Source organism: Silurus aristotelis, assembly GCF_946808225.1.
Source record: "Silurus aristotelis genome assembly, chromosome: 19".
NCBI lineage: Eukaryota > Metazoa > Chordata > Actinopteri > Siluriformes > Siluridae > Silurus > Silurus aristotelis.
Window position 1 is genome coordinate 13,801,992 of NC_139592.1, and position 25,931 is coordinate 13,827,922.

At 38.5% G+C, this 25,931-nt stretch overlaps 1 protein-coding gene across 1 annotated transcript; it reads right to left on the reverse strand.

The window, feature by feature from the left end:
- Window positions 1-474: 474 nt before the first annotated feature.
- On the reverse strand, window positions 475-24,347 carry LOC310741809 (uncharacterized protein). The gene is made up of 25 exons (XM_083570083.1): window positions 24,236-24,347; window positions 22,640-22,789; window positions 21,548-21,693; window positions 19,852-20,038; window positions 18,269-19,746; window positions 17,293-17,476; window positions 16,929-17,018; window positions 16,768-16,823; window positions 16,595-16,651; window positions 15,613-15,762; window positions 15,421-15,528; window positions 13,383-13,524; window positions 12,923-13,270; window positions 12,770-12,814; window positions 12,600-12,679; window positions 11,081-11,193; window positions 9,736-9,919; window positions 9,045-9,129; window positions 8,658-8,803; window positions 8,454-8,544; window positions 7,735-7,883; window positions 2,237-2,322; window positions 1,329-1,398; window positions 908-1,029; window positions 475-816 (listed from the first exon to the last, which is right to left on the reverse strand). Exons 2-25 carry the CDS (start codon window positions 22,752-22,754, stop codon window positions 666-668), a joined length of 4,383 nt encoding a protein of 1,460 aa, XP_083426209.1. The 5' UTR covers window positions 22,755-22,789; window positions 24,236-24,347; the 3' UTR covers window positions 475-665.
- Window positions 24,348-25,931: the final 1,584 nt, after the last annotated feature.

Sequence of the window (25,931 nt, forward strand, 5' to 3'; positions counted from 1 at the left end):
ATCACATACACAAAAGGAAATCTTGTGGAAAGCTTTCCCAGAAAAGCAAAGGTTGTTATACAAGAAAAAGGGGGAACTAAATGCGTATGTTGAACAAGCACATCACTTTGGACGTCATGCATGTTATTGGTTTAACCACCAGTTTTACTTGTGTCGAAGATTGAAAGTATCACTAAAGTATGTTTCATAAGTTTGCTATGGAATGGGAGAAAGGAAAAAAAACACAGCTTACTAGTGTTTACTGATCAATGATAAGTGATGAAGGCCTACAGAGGCATCTTGCTGTGCTTAAGGTAAAACAGCTTAAATCCCATTGGGAACAATTTAATGACCCAGGAGTTTTGCATCATTTCACTCTATTGTGCGATCATGTACCTATAATAAGTGCAAATACCCAACTGTAATATAATAAAAACATCTCATGACCGAGTGTGTATATGAATATAGAAATCAAAGCCGGTCTGGCAATGAGAATATAGTAAATATTTTATTAACTGTTACAGCAGATACAACTGAAATGTATATAACAAGCATTAATTTACCATACAAGTCAGCACAATGAAAGTATTAAAAGAAAACTTAAAGCAATAAACCAAGCAACGTTAATTGAAAGAGTTGTGAGGATAAGTTTTAAGAGGTAGAAAAAGGTCATTTAAAAATAATCCTCATTTTAGGGGGTCACAGGCAAAGTAATCCTTCAGTGGAGCAAAGAGATGCCTGATCACAGGGACGCTCCAAGATTTACCCAACACCTTCTGTCTCTGCAGGCGACCCATGTTCTTCACATCTGTGTAATGCTTTGGAAATCCAAAAATCCTGACGAATACAAGAAGGAGGAGAAGAGATGGGTTTAATATTAAGAATTACATATAGTACAACATACGTTGGAATACAAAAAGCGACAAACTTTTCTAGTTCTGTGATCCATAAACCATCATCCTTTCCGTTCATGGAGACAGGGAAATGCTGGTCATTGTTTCCCTGCTTGGTGGAGTTTGAGCGTGTGGTGATGGTCCTCACTTTGACGTACTACAAATAATTGCACACATGGAAGTTAGTCGAGCTTTAGCAAGCAACATTAGAGATATCACACATCCGCTTTTTGCTCAATTAACCCAAAAACGTCATACTTAAATAAAATAAAAAATAAAAAAGTCATACTATATTATATTAAACTTTAATATTTAAAAATTGCTTAGAGAATCTAACAGAATGAGTTTACACTAACTCTTAGCTCCACTTCTAACCGTTTATTTACCACGCTACATTGTGTTACATTCTCAGATTGATTTTTTAATGCTATGTACTAAAATACAAAAAAAGTGAACCTTAGCAGTGCGGCCAGTTTCGAGGCATTCCTGGAGGCTCAGTTTGTCCTTCTGTGATGCTACGATTGGTCTGGATAAGAATAGGACAACAGTTAACAAAACATACTTCTTTTACTGAGTTAAAGGAATATACCAGTGTTTGAAGATCCATCTGCACTATTGTGCTGTGTGTAACTGCCATTAACATTTATCTGTACACACACACACACACACACACACACACACACACACACACACACACACACACAAAAATAAAATAAAATAAAAGTTAAAAGGCCAGCTATTGTATGTTGCTATTTATGTATGTGGGATTTCTGTTCTTTTTTTAGTATAGGGAAGCGTTCGAGATTTCTGACTCGTGGTTCTCTCTATTATGCTACAGATACAATGAATAATGTCTAGTTTTAAAACATCTAGAGTGTTTCCATAACATGCTTATAAATATCATAATGCTATAAAGGTGTCTGGGTCCTGAACACCATTCTATTACTTAATTCTCTACTTTTTCTGATATAGTGGTTTTTTTTTTTTTTTTTTTTTTTTAAATATTAGAAATTTTTTATTATTATTAAATTATTATTATTATTTATAAGGCAATTAAATGCACTGATTAGGTTTAGTTTACACTGATATTCATGTATGCAATTTCAGCAATAAAAATGTCTTTTTCTGAAAAAATAAAAACAAATGACGTTCGTTTTAAGAGACCCGTCCTCCCCCCCCCCCTTTTTTTTTTAAAAAGAGTATTGCTCTTTAATAAAGAAAAAGTACTTCTAATCGATTACTCGATCAATCAATGGAATAATCAGTAGAGTACTCGATTACTAAAATAATAAAGATACCAGCAGCTCTAAACCGCTGTCTCTATAAAGTTTGCAAACCAGTTGTGTAGTGAAAAAAATGTATACCTGTTCATGCCCGGGAGATTCCCCCAGAAATAGCGTGCTCTGTGGGCTGGGCTCACTTTAACAGCATCCACAAGGACTGGGTTACACTGTGAAGAGAACCACACACAAACAAAATCACAAAACAAAACATTTAAAGAAATTTCCTCAATGACATTAAATGCAAGGTACAAAAGAGAATAATGGGGGCAAATAATGCACAAACATTTTCAGCAGTAGCCACAAAGTAGACCAGAACCTAGGTGATCCTAGGTAGTACCCTTGATTTTAGATTACTGAGAAATGTGAGCAGAACAAAAAAAAATTAAAATAAGACCCCTACAAACTCTTCTAATTGCCTCATAGCTAAAACTACCAATGTCTTATGGCTAAATGGTGTTTGACTTGTTTGCCGCGAGTTACGTGTTTGTATCTCTCGGCGTCTTTCAAACAAACTTTGCTATCTATCTATCCGTTTTTCCTCTTTTAATAATCCTTAATTGTTTTTGTCTTCCTGACTTGTGCCTGTAGTTAGTTAACTCGACTATAACTAGTGTTGTTTATATTTATTTTCTCTCACTCACATCTCTATAATAAATCTGTTCGTGACGATAAGCACTATGCCGGTTGTTTGTCTGCATTCGAGCACAGGTGAGGACTCGTTCGAGTTGCAAACGGTGGCGTTGGAGATGGAGGCATTGGAGAAACAGATTCGCGAGCTGCATGTAAAGCATGACCGGCTGCGAGAGCGGAAAGCGGCGCTGGAAACATCCCGGGCGGACGCGCACTCATCCCAGGTAAACTCCCAGGTTGAACCTAACGCTCCCAGCACATCAACTCCGCGTGCTTCTATGCCCAGGCCCAGCGCACCTACAACTCCGGCACCGGTGCAACATGGACCCTGGATGCGACCGCGGCGGAAGAGACAAGCCAAGCCCCGATCGAGGACGTCTCCACCTCCACCACCGGCCTTCGAGATCTCGACCGAGAACCGCTTCGTCCCCCTCCGCGAGACGGAACGCGACACTGTTATTCTCGGAGATTCCATCGTCCGGCATGTCCGCGCTACCCGAGCTAAAGGTAAGGTGCACACTCGCTGTTTTCCTGGTGCTCGTGTTCTGGATGTCGCTGCGCAGGTACCCGCGATCCTGAACGAGAACTTCGGAGCGGTTGTTCTCCATGCCGGATCAAACGACACCATTCTGCGGCAAACGGAGATCTTAAAGAGGGACTTCAGGATCCTGGTGGAGACGGTACGCAGCACATCACCCACAACGAGGATCATTGTGTCAGGACCTCTTCCCACTTACCAGCGAGGGGCTGAGAAGTTTAGTAGACTTTTAGCTCTAAATGAATGGTTACAGTCATGGTGTCGAGAACATAAACTTCTCTTTGTTAATAACTGGAACTGTTTCTGGGAGCGTCCTAGGTTCTTCCGCCCTGATGGCCTGCACCCCAGCAGAGTTGGAGCAGCAGTGCTATCAGATAACATCTCTAGGATACTACACACCATCTGACTGGTAAGACATCAAGAAATCTTCAACTATAAGAACACGCATACTACAGACCAAATAGTTACAAGTTCACACACAGCCCAGTTTATAGAAACCGTATCTATTCCTCGTGTAGTAAAACCAAGAATTACATACACAAGATCCAGAAATAATCTTATTGCAGTTAAAACTGAAAAATGCCAGATAAACAAACACAACAAAGTTCTAAAGTTCGGTCTTTTAAACATTAGATCACTTGCACCCAAAGCACTGATTGTAAATGAGATGATCACAGATAATAATCTCGATGCACTCTGTCTCACTGAGACCTGGATTAAACCAGGTGATTATATGGGTCTAAACGAGTCGACACCGTCAGGATATGTTTATAAGCATGAGCCCCGTCAGACTGGTCGTGGGGGGGGTGTAGGAACCATTTATAGTGCTTCTCTTAATGTTAGTCAGAAATTAGGATTCAGCTTTAAATCATTTGAAGTGCTCGTTCTTAAAATTGCACTTTCAGAGATGCATAGAAAACTCGCTCTGGTCACCGTGTACAGACCCCCAGGACCCTACGCTGATTTTCTTCATGAGTTTGCTTGTTTTCTCTCAGACCTCCTGATCAGCTTTGATAAAGTGCTGCTTGTTGGAGATTTTAATATTCATGTAGATGATGAAAACGATGCCCTAGGATTATCATTTGTCGATTTACTAAACTCTTTTGGAGTTAAACAAAACGTCACCAGACCAACCCACCGTTTTAACCACACACTAGACTTAATAATATCCTACGGAGCAGACGTCACTGATATAGATATTTTACCCCAGAGTGATGACATCACAGACCATTATCTCCTACTGTACACACTACCGGTAGAGCAGATTAACCGTGTTTCACCACGGTATCGACTTGGTAGGACTATTATTCCAACCACTAAGGACAGATTCATAAATAACCTGCCTGATTTATCTCAGTTTCACATTAAACCCATAAATGCTGATCATCTTGATGAGATGGCGAACAACATAGACCTTATCCTCACTAGCACTTTAGACACTGTTGCCCCCATCCGGTTAAAAAAGGTTCGAGAACAAGCACCTGCACCTTGGTATAATAGTCATACGCATGCCCTAAAGAGAACAACACGTAATCTGGAGAGAAAATGGAGGAAAACTAAATTGGAGGTATTTAGAATTGCGTATAAAGACAGTATGCTTAGCTACAGACAGGCGCTAAAAGCTGCTAGAGCTAAACACCTGAGCAAACTCATAGAAAATAACAAAAACAATCCCAGGTTCCTTTTCAGTACAGTCGCTAAATTAACAACAAATCAGGGATCTGAAAAATGTGTTCCATCACAGTTTAGTAGTGAAGACTTTATGAATTTCTTCACTGAAAAAATAGATAACATTCGAAAAACAATTGTGGCAGTTCAACCTCTGACAGCATCTCCCGACACAATCGTACTTACAACCCCACAACTACACTGTTTTACATGTACAGGACAGGAAGAGCTGTATGATGCTATTATGAAAGCTAAATCAACAACATGTCAGTTAGATCCAATTCCCACTAAACTACTGAAGGAAGTGTTATATACAGCTGGTGAGCCTCTTTTAAATATTATTAACTCCTCACTATCGTTAGGTCATGTCCCTAAATCCCTCAAGTTAGCAGTTATTAAGCCCCTCATTAAAAAACCTAATCTGGATCCAAACACGCTATCGAATTACAGACCAATTTCAAATCTCCCATTTATGTCTAAGATTTTAGAAAAGATTGTCGCTGCACAGCTATGTAACCACTTGCAGGAGAACAATATCTTTGAAGAGTTTCAGTCAGGTTTTAGGCCCCATCATAGCACAGAAACTGCTCTAGTTAAAATCACTAACGACCTGTTTTTAGCTTCAGACCAAGGCTACATCTCCCTATTAGTTTTACTAGATCTTAGTGCTGCGTTCGACACTATAGATCATGATCTTCTCCTCGATCGCTTACAGAATTACATCGGTATTCAGGGACAGGCATTAAGCTGGTTTAAATCCTACCTGTCCAATCGTTACCATTTCGTAGATTTAAATGGAGAGCTATCCAGGATAATGCTAGTAAATTATGGCGTGCCACAAGGGTCAGTTCTGGGACCCCTGCTTTTTACAATATACATGCTTCCATTAGGAAATATTATTAGAAGGCATGGAATTAGCTTCCATTGTTATGCTGATGATACCCAGCTATATATTTCATCCAAACCAGGCGATACAGCTCAATTAGCTCGCATAACTGAGTGTGTTGAAGAAATAAGAGATTGGATGACCCATAACTTTCTGCTATTAAATCCTGATAAAACGGAGATTTTGCTCATCGGCCCAAAAAATAGTACACAGAAGCTCCAGCATCTCAGCCTGCATTTAGACGGTTGTTCTGTAACTACTAGTTCAACGGTAAAAGACCTGGGAGTTATTTTAGACAGCAACTTATCTTTTAAAAATTACATCAATCAAGTTACAAAAACAGCCTTCTTTCACCTTAGAAATATTTCTAAGCTAAGAAATATGTTATCTATATCTGATGCAGAGAAGCTCGTCCATGCGTTTATGACCTCTAGAATAGACTACTGTAATGCATTACTAGGTGGATGTCCTGCATCATTAATAAACAAGCTTCAGTTAGTTCAGAATGCAGCAGCAAGAGTTCTTACTAGGTCAAGAAAATACGATCATATAACCCCAATCTTATCGTCCCTACATTGGCTTCCTATTAAGTTTCGAATAGACTACAAACTACTGCTACTCACTTATAAAGCACTAAATGGTTTGGCTCCCATGTATCTATCCAGTCTCTTAACACGCTACAATCCGTCACGCTCCCTGAGATCTCAAAACTCTGGGCTTCTAGTAGTTCCTAGAATAGCAAAGTCCACTAAAGGCGGTAGAGCATTTTCACATTTAGCTCCTAAACTCTGGAATAGTCTTCCTGACAGTGTTCGGGGTTCAGATACACTCTCCCAGTTTAAGTGCAGATTAAAAACATATCTTTTTAGCAAAGCCTACACATAACACACATCACACACATCACATCACAACCTTGTGCTCCAGAACATCTGATCACATGCACATTATCAACTTGTGCTGTTAATATCATGAACAGCAGCTACGCTAATTCCTCTCCACTGCTTCTCTTTCTCTCCCCATCCCGAGGCTTCCTGAGGTTTGGCCAGCTCCAGTCACGTCCCACCTCGTGAAGATTATGGACCTATGGATGATCATGGAGAAGTAGATGCCGAGTGTTTAAAGGCCCTGGCATGGAGAAGCTGATGCTGGATCTATGATGATCACAAATTGTTCTGTATTGTTGAAAGATTTATGACCAAACTTTTGATGTCACCCATATGAGGATGGGTTCCCCTTTGAGTCTGGTTCCTCTCAAGGTTTCTTCCTCATATCATCTAAGGGAGTTTTTCCTTGCCACTGTCGCCACGGCTGCTCATCAGGGACAAACGCACACCATTCACCTTCACTGTTGTTTTCTGTAAAGCTGCTTTGAGACAATGTCTGTTGTGAAAAGCGCTATACAAATAAACTTGACTTGACTTGACTTGACTAAATGAACTCCTAATGCACTCTTGCCACATTGCTCAAAATATATAAAGTAGAAGTGGTTTACTTCAGAAGTTCAAAGTCGTGGTTGCTCTCAGGTACAGTCAGTTAAATAAGAGCACAGTAAATAAACTGCTATAATATGCACTGTTTTTATGTAGGAAACACTTGTGAAAAGTAACCATGAACTAACCGTGTGTTTTCCATGTGGAGTGGAACAAATCAGCCAAATAGGTTAATATGCATTCATGAAACATTTACACCAGCAGAATTAAACCATACCACTCTGGCTTCTGGTTCCTTAGTAAAAGTAAGTCGGCAGGTTTGGGAAGGGATTTAAAAAAGAACTTTTAGCATCAATCTGAACGTGGCAGTAATACGCAGGGCAACACTAAACACATTGCAATAGCATATCATTCGGCAAATTCTTACTTCAAGGAAACGACAGATATTAACTTTGTCCTTGGTGTTCATGAATACAACGTTTTCAAAAAGCCAGAAGAATGGTCGAGGGTCTTCATCCTTGGGCTTCATAATGTTCAGCAGCCGGTAGTATTCAAAGAAGAGTCGTCCTGTGCCCTCTGCAATCAGGAGAGATTTGAGATTAGAGAAAAGATTATGAAGCTCATTTAAAAAATAAATAAATACATTTAAAAAAGCCTTCTGCAAGAGTTTTCTGAAATAACCTTTTTTTTTTTTTTAACAATACAGTGCAACCTCGATACTCGCGTGGTGGTGTGGAGGATTTACGTTCTATGATCCCTCACGCGTAACAAAAAATGGTGAGACTCCTTTTTTTTTATTTGTCCTTTTGATGGTTCCTTTTTCAAGTGGAATTGTACTGTAAACTCAAAAATTGTGAATTACTTTTCATAAATGTTTTATTTACTACTTTAAATGAATAATACAATAATAGTTTTTCAAACAATTTGTAATTTATTAGTAGAAACTGTTTTGAAAGTCACTCGCGGCTTCTCGCGAACTATCAGATTTTTCGCGAGTTACTCTTTAGTCCGGTTCTGAATGAAAAGTCGCAGACTATCGAGGTCATGAGTGTTAAGGTCGCGAGTATCGAGGTTCCACTGTACATTTAAATGAATACATTAATGCTGAAGTAGATATAATCAGAGTAACGAAGCAGAATGCCATACCAAACAAGCCTTTCCTGGCAGGATTTACTATCGACAAGTCGTTGCATGGGCTGCCACCAATAAGAAGGTCAAATGGACCCCATTTCTCAATCTGAAATACACAATATAAAAGAGTGACAGTCTGAAATAGACTATTGGGGTTGTTTTCCTGATACCGAAACGGACTGATTGAAAACAGTGGAAAATAAAAATGTGTATACATACATGAGCCTTAGTAATTACACGGACATCGTCCACTTGGATGATTTTTCCATTGTGGTTCACTGTTGATACCGTGATGGACTCATCATCGATTTCTGATGCAACATATTTTTCCACTTTAAAGCCCAGATCCTTCAGTACCAGGTATCCTAAAATGTACACACACAAATTTAACGCGTCACGTATGGAGGACACACAGTTGAAGACAATAAGCATTACTAAACCTACATGGTGCTGGTCCTAATACACGTAAAAATTCCCAAATGTAATGCAGACAGACATTCCCAGTGTGAAAATACTCCTTACTTTAGTGCCTACAGCTCCCTCTGGTGGAAAAATCTATGAATGAACATACATGCTTCTAATCTAAAAACACCTTCTGCGACTTACCTGTACCTATTCCATCAAATAAGGAAAGGACTCTGATTGGACGTCGCAGGTTGGCAGGGATCGATGGGTATACACGATGCGGCTCCTGGGAGTAAGGACAGAATCAATGGTTTTAAGAAGGTGGTTTTTCTTTCAAAGTTCAACAGGGTCAACACTTCTCTAGAAACCTGCGATACCCAATACTTCACTGTGAATGGCGGAAAATTAACACCACGGCAAGAGAACCATTTTTTCCCCTAAAATTCACAAAGCTTTAGAATACCACAATGCAGATATAACTCTTTGCTTTATGGATTTCGTTATCCTTTTATTTCTATACCTGAAATAGTTTGTATTTATTGGTCCATCATAAAACAAAGTATTGAGCCTGATGTTCTTAGGTCACAGAATAGCCATGTATTTATTATACCCTAGGCAGTGACTAGGACACGAATCTGGATTCTGCCAGATTGTGTAAATGGTTCCTGAGTGAAAAACAAGCTAAATACAAAAGACTTCTGTGTATCTTTTATTTTTATGAGTGCGGGTAAAACAACATTTTTAAAACTACAATCTATGACAAACGTATGACATTGCTTCTTGTGAATTTGTTTTATATGATTATATGAATCTTCTTTTATATAATCGAAGCAGTACTGCTGATAAACTTCCATTATAAAAATGATCTGGAAAACAATAAGAAAGCACGTACAAATTCCATGGCACTGTTATTCACGAAGAATTCCTGGACACGAATACTCCAGTCATGTCTGGGTCTCAAAGCCCCGGAGCTTTTCTCTGGTGCGCATAAGTAGCAGATCCATGGGTCCAAGTCTTTTAGTTGATTAAATGTGCCTTTACCAATCAGGATCTCCAAACAGTCCTTACAAAAAGACCTGCACACAGGAGACAAGACAAAACAAGTACAAATAAAATAAAATAACCTAAATAAAAGAATTGACAATTAAAACTTCTAAGAACTTCTAAGCATTCTACAGTTATTATGCTCCCATAGCTCCAGCCAAATGTAGCAGTGTATTCATCAGGGTATAAGTTGCAAACTTCCAATAACGGGGCAAAACTTTTTCTGTTTTTCTGTTCTTTCTCGAAGAACTCATGTGAGGGTAATGTATCTGCACGATTTTTTTCACTGTTGCCATGTGACCGGCTAAACAGAATTATTGCATGACCAACGCTGTACATTTCAGGAGTGTGCAAGGTATACAGTGAAAATTCCATCTCCTACACCTTTAAAGCTACATATAATTCAGGCTTTAGTCTACGTCACCGTAAACAGATGCATAACAACACAATGTTTCATGCAGCACTGGGGTGGGCAATTAATTTTTACAAGGGGCCACATGGGAAACCTGAATTGTGTCAGAGGGCCACACCAACGATAATATTTTAGGAATGCACCGAAATAAAAAATCAATTCAAAAGTCAATGAAATCCATCATTTTTTTGTGTTATGCCTTTTGCCTTGGCACCATCACTGGAAAACTTTCCTGCCTTTTCAAAAACGTCCTCTACAGACGGAGTGCGCATGCTCGGATTGACTTTACTTTTCTGCGCCGCGTTCTTCTCATATTTAGAATGGCAATCGGGATGTTTGGATTTCAGGTGATAAATTAAACCCCGATGTGGAGAAACTCTTTGCAGATACACCCCCTCTTGAAATTTCAGCATTGCATGTTTTGCAAATCGCTATCCGCACACCGCAGACATGTTGCTCTTATCCAGATAACCGTGTGCTGCTGCGCTTTTTATTGCGTCATTACAATTGTGTTTCTGCCGTGTTGTTTCGGTGATTTAGGTATTTCGGCCGAAAATCTTCGGTGCATCCCTGTAATTTATGATTGGCCTCACGCGGGCCGGACAAGGACATACAAAGGGCCGGATGTGGCCCGCAGGCCGTAGTTTGCCCAGGTCTGATGCAGCACCTTGGTAATAGTTGAATCAGGAAGGACTGGGCAGTTATTGCATAAACTCTTTTGCTGCAACCATGATGATGCTGCTTCATTATTGACCTAATTTTTCAACCTTTACTTACTTACCGACAGCAGCTGTCATGTCCACACAGAATTACTTCCAGACCAGCACAGCAGACAGTGCAGTATGACTGATATCCATCATCATCATACCGATACAAAGTCTCTGTTAAATTATCCTACACAACACACAGGTGTAAATATGTGTAAATGTAAATTACAAGAAGGATACAAAAATCAATAAAAATATGTAACCCTACGGTCAATATAGACACTTCAGTTGTATGGTTTTATTTACCAAAGATTAAATAGCACATGTCCGAGGAAGAGCACCACAGACGCATTATTTGCTTTGAGAATGTTTATGGAGAAGTATAGAAAAGGTCAGAAGTAGTTGCATTGTGTGTTTGTGGATTTAAAGAAAGCGTACGACAGAGTGCCAAGAAAGAAGTTGTGGTATTGTACGAGGAAGTCAGGTGTATGTGAGGGTGGTGCCGGACATATATGAGGACAGTGTGACAGCAGTGAAGTGTGCAGTATTAATGACAGACTAGTTTAAGGTGAAGATTGGACCACATCAAGGATAGGCTCTGAGCCCTTTTCTGTTTGCAGTGGTGATTGACAGGTTGATGGACGAGGTCAGACAGGAGTCTCCCTGGACTATGATGTTTGTGGACGATATTGTTATTTGTGGTGAGAGAAGAGAGCTGTTTGAGAAGAGTCAAAAGAAGTGGAGATATGTGCTAGAGAGAAGGGGAATGAAAGTCTGTAGGACTAAGACATGCTAAGAGTGCATGTGTGTAAATGGGAGGGAGGGCAGTGGAGTGGTGCGGTTACAGGGAGAAGGGGTGGAGAAGCTGGATGAGTTTAGGTACCTGGGATCAACAGTGAAAGCAATGGAGAGTGTGTTAGAGAAGTGAAGAAAAGAGTGCAGGCAGGGTGGAGAAGAGTGACAGGAATGATTTGTGATAGAAGAATATCTGCAAGAGTGAAAGGAAAAGTTTATAGGACTGTGGTGAGACCTGCAATGTTGTATGGATTAGAGACAGTGGCATTGAGTAAAAGACAGGAGGTGGAGCTGGAGGAAGCAGAGCTGAATATGTTAAGGTTCTCGTTGGGAGTGACGAGGATGGACAGGATTAGAAATGAGTTGATTAGAGGGACAGCGCATGTAGGACGTTTTGGAGACACGGTGAGGATGGCGAGATTGAGATGGTTTGGACATGTGCAGAGGAGGGACATGGGGTATATCGGTAAGAGAATGCTGAGGATGGAGCCACCAGGAAGGAGGAAAAGAGGAAGGCCAAGGAGGAGGTTTATGGATGTGGTGAGGGAAGACATGCAGGTAAGTTGGGTTGAAAGAGGCAGATGTAGAGGACAGGGGGGGTATGGAGACAGATGATCCGCTGTGGCGACCCCTAATGGGAGAAGTCGAAAGAAGAAGAAGAAGAAGAAGAAGAAGAAGAAGAAGAAGAAGAAGAAATAGCACATGGTCAGTAGTAAAATTTGTTGCCTATTCTGTTGCCTCATCTGAGGCTGGTTGTTTGTATAAGTAAGATCTGCTAATAACAGTTTACAACACTACCTTGCATTTCAAGCATAGACTCCCCTCAAACAGTGGATGGAAGATCTCGATGCATGAATTTCCACACGATAAGCAGAAATCTTAAAATTGCAAAAAAAGAATTAAGTTACAATATCAAACCATGATTAAAATAATCATACGAGAATCATTTTTTAACAATTATTTCCCACCTTCAATATTCTTCCCTTTGACCAAAACGTCATGTACCATTTGATCTAAAAAAAAAAAAAAAAAAAAAGAAGAAAGAGTAAAAGGTCATTTTTACAAACTTAAATGACAATCACCTGGTGAAAATTTGTACACAAAAGGAAAGGTATACATACACCTGTTGTTGTCTTGCTTTCCATGAACAACTGAGCTACAATCGTTGTTTTGATCTTTATTTTTGGAAAAGCATTTCTGTTTTTTTGGAGTGGGTCGTCTAGTCGAAAAAGAGAAGCTCTTTTCATTCTGTAAGGAGGACTGTTTTGGTTTTGGACATAAAAGCTGGTCATTCAAGTTTCCATCTTTTAGGTGAAATCGGCCATTATGCAGGTCCAGAGAGAGTCTCTTCAAGCACACAGACACTTCTTTTAAGTTGTATATATTACGTTTTTCTTGATCTTTTTGCCTCTCACTGACAATCAGTTGATTCCTATTTGGGAACCTCCAGTTGAACTTTTTAGGGAATTCTGAAAATAAGCACAATGGATACAACAGATCAGTTTGTGACCATCCTTTAACCATCTTGATGGTCTTCCATAATGCAACTTCAGGAAGTCGGTTTTAAACGAACGTATATACCATCTTCTTTTGATCGTGGTCTGAGTCCATTTGGTCCAGATGGTGTAAAGCCTCCGAAGGCCCAGTCCAACATTTGCCTAAGCAGGTCATCCTTAGAGTCAGAGTTTATAGAAAATACTTTTTCAGCACGCTCAGCAGCAGTCTGCAGGCACACGAGAACAAGATGAACCACACAAGAAGAAATTACATTCTTTCTCTCAACATTTAATTTAACGATCAACTATAGCCAACATAACTACCAAAAGTATAGAGTGACACTTCTGTTGTGCCTCACTGTGCTTCTTGGTTTCACATACTAGTGAAAGTGCTCTCCTGTAGCTCTTGAGCCTGAGAGTGTGCTGCTCTAGGCCCACTAAAGTGCCTACTCATCAACATGAGCATATATACAGTGAGGAAAATAAGTATTTGAACACCCTGCTATTTTGCAAATTCTCCCACTTAGAAATCATGGAGGGGTCTGAAATTGTCATTGTAGGTGCATGTCCACTGTGAGAGACATAATCTAAAAAAAACAATCCAGAAATCACAATATATGATTTTTAAACTATTTATTTGCATGATACAGCTGCAAATAAGTATTTGAACACCTGTCTATCAGCTAGAATTTTGACCCTCAAAGACCTGTTAGTCTGCCTTTAAAATGTCCACCTCCACTACATTTATTATCCTAAATTAGATGCACCTGTTTGAGGTCGTTAGCTGCATAAAGACACCTGTCCACCCCATACAATCAGTAAGAATCCAACTACTAACATGGCCAAGACCAAAGAGCTGTCCAAAGACACTAGAGACAAAATTGTACACCTCCACAAGGCTGGAAAGGGCTACGGGGAAATTGCTAAGCAGCTTGGCGAAAAAAGGTCCACTGTTGGAGCAATCATTAGAAAATGGAAGAAGCTAAACATGACTGTCAATCGCCCTCGGACTGGGGTTTCATGCAAGATCTCACCTCGTGGGGTCTCAATGATCCTAAGGAAGGTAAGAAATCAGCCCAGAACTACACAGGAGGAGCTGGTCAATGACCTGAAAAAAGCTAGGACCACCGTTTCCAAGGTTACTGTTGGTAATACACTAAGACGTCATGGTTTGAAATCATGCATGGCACGGAAGGTTCCCCTGCTTAAACCAGCACATGTCCAGGCACGTCTTAAGTTTGCCAATGACCATTTGGATGATCCAGAGGAGTCATGTAAGAAAGTCATGTGGTCAGATGAGACCAAAATAAAACTTTTGGGTAATAATTCCACTAAACGTGTTTGGAGGAAGAAGAATGATGAGTACCATCCCAAGAACACCATCCCTACTGTGAAGCATGGGGGTGGTAGCATAATGCTTTGGGGGTGTTTTTCTGCACGTGGGACAGGGCGACTGCACTGTATTAAGGAGAGGATGACTGGGGCCATGTATTGCAAGATTTTGGGGAACAACCTCCTTCCCCCAGTTAGAGCATTGAAGATGGGTCTTCTAACATGACAATGACATGAAGCTTCACAGCCAGAATAACCAAGAAGTGGCTCTGTAAGAAGCATATCAAGGTTCTGGCGTGGCCTAGCCAGTCTCCAGACCTAAACCCAATAGAGAATCTTTGGAGGGAGCTCAAACTCCGTGTTTCTCAGCAACAGGCCAGAAACCTGACTGATCTAGAGAAGATCTGTGTGGAGGAGTGGGCCAAAATCCCTCCTGCAGTGTGTGCAAACCTGGTGAAAAACTACAGGAAACGTTTGACCTCTGTAATTGCAAACAAAGGCTACTGTACCAAATATTAACATTGACTTTCTCAGGTGTTCAAATACTTATTTGCAGCTGTATCATACAAATAAACAGTTAAAAAAATTATACATTTTGATTTCTGGATTTATTTATTTTTTTAGATTATGTCTCTCACAGTGAACATGCACCTACGATGACAATTTCAGACCCCTCCATGATTTCTAAGTGGAAGAACTTGCAAAATAGCAGGGTGTTCAAATACTTATTTTCCTTACTGTATATATTTAAAAATGGTGTGTGCTGCATATAGACCATTGTTGAAACTGACCTGCAAAGAATGAAAGATGGCATCCTTGTATGTTGTCACCGTGGCAAAGGAATTAGAGCAGAAACACTGTGCAAATGCAGTGTACGGCTGTAGACCATCTAAATTAACCTGTAGTCATGGAAAGGAAAGAGTGTAATTCCTGAAAGGCATAAACACTTAACATAGAGTTAGTTGGACTATTTGCAATTTTACCTTAGTGACCATGCCGTCACCAAACCACACCACCTTTCTACGGTAATTTCTGGGTTTCCTATCAGTCCATCTGAGCACCAGGCCAGGAGACAGTGCAGAACCCCACACCCGTCCCCATACCATCTCTCCTGCTGCAAAAGGCTTTCCATCCTATGGGGCAGACAAAGGCAAAGACATAACAGCACAAAGTTTTAAGGAGAACAATCTTGGGTTTGTTCCTTTAAGGCTACCTTAGACCTTAGTCTTTGTACAACCATACAAAAAAAGAATGTCCCCTCGAGGTTTAAGTACCAAATAAAGCCTTGAGGAACCCTTTAATAAAAGTGTTTTATATAGTATTGTAGACGTGATCAAAAATGGTACCAGCAACTGGTTAGGTGGCAAACTTGCATGCACCTTTTGGGTACATAAGACAATAGTATCTTTCCAACCAGGGCCAGGAAAAGGTACTGTTTGGCACCATTTTTACCACTAAATTTATTTTTTAAACAGAGTACTTCAATGGTCTGCTTGGTAGTAAAAGAGCACTCATATTCTACACACAACCCTCTTTGGAGGAGTTGTGAAGGTATACAGTGTATATAAATAGATGCTAATACTGTCAAAATTGCAGGCTTTTAAAACCAACTACTGAGACCAAGAGAAATCATACAGTTATCCTAATTGTCATCTGCCTTTTATCAAGGAAGCAATTCAATTGATTTTTACAGTATCACTCTAGTCATCGTAAGATCGAAAAATCGTAAGTCGAACCATCGTAACCCGGGGACCATCTGTATGCCTGTAGAGATTTTAAGCTTATTTCCACTAAACATATACCTGGGTTTTTGTGCTTCATTTGTTTGTGGTTTGTAAAATTACATTAAATTGCAATTAATACAGTGACTTGAAATAAGTAGATTACATTTCTTAAGTAATTTCAACGTTTCAGACTTCACAACCTAAAGCAATGGCTGACAATAATTAGATTTTAGGAGTTTACCTGGCATGCATACTCTCTTTCTTTATAAGGTGTTGAGGAAACATGGTCTTTTATTTTCTGGGAAGAAAAAATAAATCTAGAAATATGAATTTGCATGACATTAATATGCACAGTTAACACTATGTATTCAACAGTGTATTTAACATTGTAGAGAAGAGTATAAAAATTGTTACCTCTGGATATAACACATCACTCCATATATCATCATCATCTGTGTCCTCATCTACAACTGTTGATTCGGAAAAATTAAAACAAAATGTGTTACCACCTGCATATAACATAACATGCATATGCATCACTGAGAAATTATTCTGAAAATAATCCGTTTATTAACCTGGGATTTCCATTCTCTTCTTGTCTGGAGCAGAGGCACTGGCATTTGTCTCCATAAATATCTCTTCCTCTTCAGTCAGATCAATGACATCTGAGAATCAAAATGGGTTTCAGGTGATCGGTACAAAGAAATTAAGCTAATGTTTTTTTTTTTTTTTTAATAAAAAAATATATATATATAAAAATATATAAAAATATTTATATTTTTTTATATTTTTTCAGTTTTTGATGAAAGTGGCACAAAAGCGTTATGCTGAAATGATGCAGGTGTGCGTTTCAGTCATTTATCTTCAGTAACTGCTTAATCCTGGTCTAAGCCATTATCACACGACCCCCAGCCATTCATTTAAGGAAGCAATAATTACCCGATGTTGAACTACTCAGAGTCTCTGGACTGAGGGGTTGTGATGGGGCACTTATGTAGGAACTGTTGTCTGTGACATCATCATCATAATCATCTTCGTCGCGCACCATGTCTTTGCCGAAAGAGATTTCCATTATTCTCTCTTCCACGCTGCCATTAATGCAGTGATCAACACTCTCAAACACCTGAAATCAGCAAAAACATACAGACACAGGTAATACCCTTTAGTTTTGAAAACCAGATACACACTGTACTGGCAAAGGTTTGTGGACACCTGGTTATAAGTATGGTATTTGCTTTTTGAGCATCAAATTCTACATTTAGTCCCAATTTGCTCTTAAAATTTCCTCCACTGTCCTGGAAGATGTTCCACTAAATTCTGGAGTGTGCTTGTGGAGATTTGTGCTCATTCAGACACAGGGGTGTTAGTATAGTCAGGTACTAATGTAGGTGAGGTAAAAAGGATTGGGGTGCAGTCAGTGTTCCAGTTTAGTCCAAAGGTGTTCAATAGGGTTGAGGTCAGAGCTCTATAGTAAGCGATCTTTCTCTCAAACCCATGCAATGCATCTCTTCATCGAGTTTGCTTTGTGCACAGGGGCATTATCATGTTGGAACAGTTTTTGGTCTCCTAGGTCAAGTTACGAGAAAATTTCATGCTGCTTCATCCAAAGACAATTGCATGCCTTCAGCTTTGCGGTAAAAATTTGGGAAAGAACCACATACAGCTGGGAAGTCAGGTGTCGCAATAATTTTGTCCATATAGTGTACCTTACCGAATTTGAAATGATAGGTGCACAAATCTACTGACAATGGAACCTGAATTTAAGCATTCAGCAATTAATAAATGAAATAACAAAACAGAGCATATGTATCTAGTTTGAATTTGGTACTATGGTTTCATGCCTTTCTTTCAAATATTGATAGCAACAGAATGAACTAAGATGAAGTAATGCTTTTGTTTTTCACTAGTTACTCACTTGTGCAAAAATGTCTTCCATTCTCAGGGTCTTGGGCAAGGCCAACAAGCTAAGGATCAGCTTTCGAAAGAGAGATGTCTTTCCCAAAATCCTCAGCTCTGTCATCCAGTACTGTTCCAGTGACTGAACAGCAGGACCGACAAGTTCATCTTCCTGCTCAGCAAACTGATATTCAAGAAAATCATCGGTTAACAAGCTGGTGCCTTCTCCAAACGAACAAATACCAAATTGGACACCCAAATCGGTTACGGCCTTTCCAGTGATTTCCATCTTGCCTTCTGGGCTTAAGAGGGCAGCAATATTTCTCAGAGCATTATCAGGAATAGGTAAACTCTCAACAATACTGGAACTGACTGCCATGTAGAACGAAAGGACACTCTTGTAAAAGAGATCTACTGAGCCAGTTAATTCTGAATCATTTTGACGAAGATATTCCACTACCTCTTCACCAACATCCAGCTTGTCTCTTGGTAGATGTTCCACCATGTTCTTCATTGGTGAGCCCAAGTTACCTTTCCTTAAGTAGCGTTCCACAGCTTTAGGAGTGAGGAAGCTGGATATGTAATCATAAATTAAACTAAAGGCATCTTGGAACAATGTTCTCACATCTTTACCAGAGTCCAAGCTCTCCTGAAATTTGCAAAGAGGCTTCAGGGCATGGCTCAGAAAATGGAAAGTCAGTCTTAACGTTTTATTATTGAGGAGGCAACACATTTGCCCATTTAAACTGCTGCTGTCACTTTCAGAATTAAAGTAATGCACTAAGTCTGACCATGCTATGGCCATTTTGTAAAGTGTTGTTCTGAGCATGAGACAATCAGATGTCAAATAAGGAGTAAACCGGAAGTCTCCCATATTATTAAGCTGTTCCTTCAAAAAGTCAGGTAGAGACAGGAAGTGCTGGTGGACTTCTGTGATCAGTTCTTGGATCTGTGATGACTGCTCCATTGCCATAATGCCACTGTGACATGCTTGCTCAGCCATTCCAGTAAGGCTACAAAGAGAAACAGTGCCAGGATTGAAAGCTTTCAGACCTGAAATCAGCTCTGCAAGATTGGGTGCATTAGAATAGAATGCTGTAAGGTTAGCCAGAGGAATATTCAACGTTTGAAGAGTCTTCACAGCACTGTTTAATAAGTTTGCATGTGTCTCCTGAATAAAATCAAGCAACCTCACTTTGGCTTCTCCAACAGTCTGGTCAAAATAGCCAATCAAGACCACATAGACGTTCTCTCCTTCATGGAACATATACAGGCAGTAAGGGGTCTGGTTACAGAATGCTGCAATGTTTTTTCTGTATTTCTGTCCCAGGACATGTTTGGCTTTGCTACAACCGATAGACGAGTCCATGCTGGCTGAGACAGAGGGACAGTATTTCCTGATAAAAAAAAGCACAGCCTGGCTGAAGTCAAAAGACTCTGAATCTCTTCCCTTCACTTTTGTGTCAGCATTTTCACTAATCCTTTTAGGAACCGTTGCTGCAATAAAAAAAAAAATAAGCATGAGAAATGAACAGATGTTTTATGTAATCTGAGATCTTGTATAATGCCAATGGAAAATAGATAGAAAATGCACAATCTCACAAAAATCCAGCCGCACTAGAGCCCTTGGTTTCTTCGGAAGATAGGGTTCCAGAATCCGTCCACCTCGAGCCTTTACAGGGTTGTAGGTATATCCCGCAAAATTGTGCTCAAAAAACACTTTGAACCACCTCAGTAGATTCAGCACCTCTGATTTAACATCATTGACCAACTTTTCAATATCCAGTGTCTATAGGAAAAATGGATTTGGCATGTGATTAAAACTGTGCAGAGAGGAAAAATGGCTTTTTATATGACAGTATGAAAATGAACCAGTTTCTATGAAATAAACACAGAAAAATACTGCAAATAAAAAGGATGATGACCAAAAAACACTTCACTGGAAAATCCAGCCTGATGATAACAGCAAAAATAATAAAAAAAAATGTATTGACTAAACTGGTGATAAACTGTGATCTGAATAAAGGTTTGGATTTATATATAACATTTTATTCTTTCTTTTACTGTAATATCGATGAGCATTGCATACAAACATGATTTCCTTACATACACAATGGGATCACAGCAGTTTTGTTAAATCATTGCTGTGCAAAAATAAATAAATAAATTTAATAAATAAAACAAATGTAAATAAAAAACACTTTCCACCTCATTGACAGAGATTAACAATTACTGTTGACAAGCAAGATTCAAGCACAGCTTATCACTGATTAAAACAAGCAAGTCTCAGTTCTGAACTGTGAAGAGAAGACTTCAAGCTGCAGGTTTAAGACATCAAGCAGCAGTAAAAAAGTGATTTTACATGGAAAAATAAAAAAATGAGGTTTGCTAGGCCATGAAGCGCTGCCAGCAGATTACGGACTACTGGTAGAATTAGTTATAAACCAATGAATGAAAATTTTAAATATTTGGGTTATCATGCAGGGTTTCTGTATGCCACTGAATAGGTGAAAGAATGTATCCTCGTTGTGAGACACCGGAAGAATCGCGATGGTCTGGGGCTTAAAAATGTCGCTAATGCTGGATCCAGAATTTTCAAATAGCACAGAGTGAGTGGCACCCTTACCCTAAAATACTACCACTGGAATGGCCAGCGAAGTCTCCACCCTTAAACTGAGCTGATTTGGAAAGAACATCTACAGCAGTGTTGGAAAGAACTTTCCCACGAGGGTGTCTGGCTGTTATCCGCAAAAAGTGGCTTCAATTATGTTAACATTTTTCCATAATATTTTTTCTATCGCCAGTTGCTTATTTGTTCTTTGCGTTAATTTCCATTTCAGAGAATACAGACCTTTAACTGCATACGTTTTAGTATAAACTGGAAAAATGTAGGTGTTCCAAAACTTATGAATGTATGTACAATAAAGATAACATCATTAAGGCCTACATGGAGGGGAAAAAAAAGCAATGGAATGGCAACTTTTTTTTTTTGTTATCATTTGTATAAAGCAACGTGTAAAATTATTTTTTTTGCTATAGGTTTGGCGTACAAATTCACCAGTTAGAATTCACTTACATAAAGTTGTCAAAAAGTAAAACTGACCACTACTTGAAACAAATGCTTCTTTCCTGTCCTGCATTTACAGCCAAATTTTAGTCCCCAATATCATAGCAAGAGATCCAAAATATATTAGGTACAGTTACACCCTCTCTGTAAACACAGCCTGCATTTGTCCTGTCTTTTCACGTGGGACAGGTACTGCATGATGATATGATATCAAATGTTACTGAAACTTACTTTAGTCAAAGAACTCTTAGAGAAGGCACGTTCAAGCAGCTTGTAGTTGTTAGTCATATCCATTTCATCCTCTACTTTAAACTTTACATTTTGTAAGTCAATGGAGCCAGGGTACAGCAGGTCCATTAACTGACAATAGGCAGCACCTGGACACAAACACGCAAATCTCAGTCAAAGAACAAGACTATCATTAAAACAAAAGAAAAAAAGATAACCTCATATGACCAGACAGCAGGTTTACCACAAATACCACATTGAAAGTGTGGAGTAATTATAAAAGACAATTCAGATCCACCATGTGTCTGTGCTTTAAATCTTGTCATCTCTATTGCATATTCTGTAAAATAATGAGCAGTTATTGGCTTAGCACTTTTATACACTATAATGTCAAATGTTTGGAAACGTGTGACCATCAATCCCATATGCCCAAACCTGTTTCAGCATGACAAAGTTCATTAAGATTTAGTTTGCCAAGTTTTATACAGAAACATTAAAGGTGCCTGAACAGATCTCTGACCTCAACCCCACAAAACACCTTTCAGATTCCACCCAAGGGCTTCTGTTCCAATATGAGCACCTGACTACACAAATCCTCTTGTGCGTAAATAAGTACACACAGCCAAACTGTAGTATACCTTCCCAGATGATTCGAGGTTATAATTACAACATAAATGAGACTATAACAGGATGTTCAACAAGCACATATATGATGGTCAGGTAACTTTTCAGCTATGTATTGTATTTAGATTAAGTCCACTGTAAGATAGTATAATTATAATGATTATTATACGTTATTCTGCCATAGATTTTTGCTAATATTAGAATTTCAAAAACATCAACCAACTCCAATGCTTTTGAGAATCCCAAGGATCCGACCATTTTAGCAAAAGTGTAATGTGCAAAAAAATTTTTAATAAATATTGTTTCACATATACAGTATTTTTTTGTTTTGTTCCACATTCAACCAAACCAAAACTGAACATCACTGACTATTAAATTACGTTGTTAAATTTTTTTTTTCAAAATCCCTAACTTGTCTCTAAGTAATATGCATTACATGGTGTGGGTATGTGGAAACCTTAAGCTAAATACCTGAGCATGTTTGCTCCACAGTGTTAAATCCAGACTGCAAAGTGTGATTGAGCCAAGCCAGCAGCTCAGATTCACTGGATTTGGCATCCGAATCGAACGGCACACTCGTCACCATCTTTTCATAACCTGAGGGAAATTCCAGGTGACTTCCTATAACAGACATAATGCATTAGGTATTGTTAATATATTAAGGTGGGCTTCGAACAAAAACTACTCATTAAGCAAAAAAGAAAACAAGGACACTGACAATGTAACAAACTGTAAAAGGTTTTTTTTTTATTATAATGTAATCTGCAAAATGTTAAATGGTGAATGTTATTTTTATGAACTCCGGCTTAAATCCGAGTGAAAGGACAACATATTTGCAGTACAGTAACAATATTAAAAAAATACAAAAAATAAAGAAAAAACGCGAAGCGATGGTAATTTCAGTCATATGTATTGAATGTTTAATATATCCTCATAGACATGAAAATTAAGTTTCGCAGTGCAAGGTGTAGGTGTTCTTCCGTTGTATATGCATGGTTTTGCTCAGGGTTCATTTTTAAAACAGATGAGAACGAGTTTGTTAAAATTGCCAATGTGTTTATGGATGGTGCCCTGACATAACACTGGTGTTCTATTCTGGCATGTTCACCAGTTTACAAAATATGCATTCACTTTTCCCCCCACATAAGATAGATAAATACAACTTTATTGTCATTGCATTGTACACGTACGCAGCAACGAAATGCAGTTTGGCATCTACCAGAAGTGCAAAAAGTAGCAATCGTGCAAATAGTGCAGATAAATATGTAGCATATTAACAGCATGTGATATATATGTAAGCATATGTACAGTGCATAAATATAACCAAACTGATTGTTTTGCAATGTATCGGATATGGTGATAAAACCCTACTGCTGCCATATGATTCGGCTTTAAACATTTCTTAATACGGAGTAACATTTGTTTAACATGCCTTGTGTGCGTGTCTTTCCATGAATTCTCTCTTTCTTCGGTTCCAAAATGGACTAGTTTTTCCCCCCAATCAGGTTCACTGCAGTATTACTAGGATTAAAACTTAACCCGAATTGGCTCGGAAATAATCCTAATGGTGCAGGACTAGACAAAATATCAAATTTAAACCATCAAAACTGTAGGTAAGCAAAACTAATACAGACAAACACTGATTTACGCCGTTGTTATTCTAGTCAAAATGAGGCCATTCGAATGCTTATAAACAATAGCAGGCAAAGAAACTAAAACAAAATCATTTGGTCATAAATTCTTCCGGAACAAATGGAGGGAAAACTGATTATAACTGTGTGCTAAATAAGTCCTGTTTGTTTGTAAGGGTTCATTTGATGCTAACAAACAGATCACAACCAAACGAGTTCTAAAATGTCCTCCCGGTTTAGCTACCAGAAATTGTGTAGAATTGGGTTTTACTCGAAAAACTCAACACGAAGTTACTCAGTTGCGAAGTTGCAATGCCTCTAGTTGTCCGGAACAAGTAAATATAAGAACCGACTGCATGCAAATAACCGAAATGTTTTTTATTTAATTTTTTTTATATATATAGATATATTTTAAAAGAAAGTTTTCACAACTCACCCGCACGCGCCCCCTCGAGAACTTCGTTAATTGTTACGATTCAGCGTGGCTCCTCCCCCCAGGGCGCGCGCGGAATTCGATTGGTCAGTATTCAACGCGAATAGGAAAACTAGCGTTGAACGAAAGGCTACGTTAAAACAAGCCGAATCGTACAATGGCGTGCACACTGCACCAAAACGGAACCGATAAAAGTTTTAGACAATTATAGACGTTTGCAGCCAGTTCTAATCATTACATCGTAATAATATAATTGCATTATATTTCATGCAGACTTGTAATACGTATAAGTTAGGTTAGGCCAGGCCATGACAAAAACCAACAAAGTGTGTGCTTTTCTATTTTTGCACAAAATTTACTTTTTAATGTAATTTTCACGTAAGAGTTTAGAACCACATCGTAAATCCATTAAACATCTTAAAGAAACCAAAGGCATCAGTATACGTGAAACCCAATGATTGGTTCCTTATCTAAATTCTAGTTTAGTAGACTATGCTGAATAATAATGGAGAACTACAATTAACTAGTAAACACTGAGTAAAGACAGGGTACTTTTTATTATGAAAAGTCAGATGCTCAAACTAGGGCCCAACTAGGGCCCAAAGGTAGACCACTTGGTGACTTGCCACCATGCTGTATATGTAAAGGGGAAAACGAATAATGGTCTCTATTTAGAATTTACAATTTGAAATAACATTGTTTTATTTTTAAACTGCAAAAAAAATGTAAGTTGAAATGAAAAGTAGAGTATAATAGAGTAAAAAATTAAGAGAAGTGAATTTGAGCTCAATTTGTAAAACTGTATTAGGCATTTAAAGTCTTTTCAACTATAAATCGCATTGTTTCTATGTTGATATTGTACGTTTTGTTGAACTAAAAATTTAACTATAAGTACAATTTCAAATTTTATTTATTTCGAATATTATTGTAAAAACATTAAGAGGGATCATAAGAGAAACCATGGCAGCTTTCATTATATAATACAGCTTTAGATAATGCAAAATTACTTTCAGCCCATGACCCTCAATCAAGTTGGCCCTTTTTAGGGAAAAGTCTGGGCACCTGATTTAAACCTTTATGATTTGCTAATTCATGACTAGCTATAATACGAGAGCATTTTTATTTAGTTATTATTATTATACATGTTATATATGAATACATATGAAACTAGAATTTAATACTCAAACACTTGTGCTAATCTGCTCACAGATATACGCATGGAACAATCACATGACAATAATACATATTTAATACTCTTAAATTTGTTCATGGTTTGTCCAATTTATTAGAAACTACACACATGAACATACTGGTCTAACCTAACAGGACATCTATAGTAAGCAAACTTCACAACTATGGAGAGCAGAAAAGCATCTTAGAATACATTAAACCTAAGGTGGATGTTCTGCAACAGCAGAAAAGCATATCAGGTCAGATCACAGAGATCACTATTTTGCCATTTTGTTTTGTTCGGAACTTTAATTGAAGCTCGCACCCAGATTTGCAAATAGTAACAATTGGGCAAATTGACAAGTGCAGATAAATATGTAAGTATATATAGAGCAAATCAATAAAAAGGCTATGGCAGTGAAACATGTGTAGACATGTTGTGTCTTTCTGATTTAAAGTGTAACAACAATACACACCTATAAAGAGGTCACATATTAACAGGGGTTTCTACTGTGGCATGTCAAACACA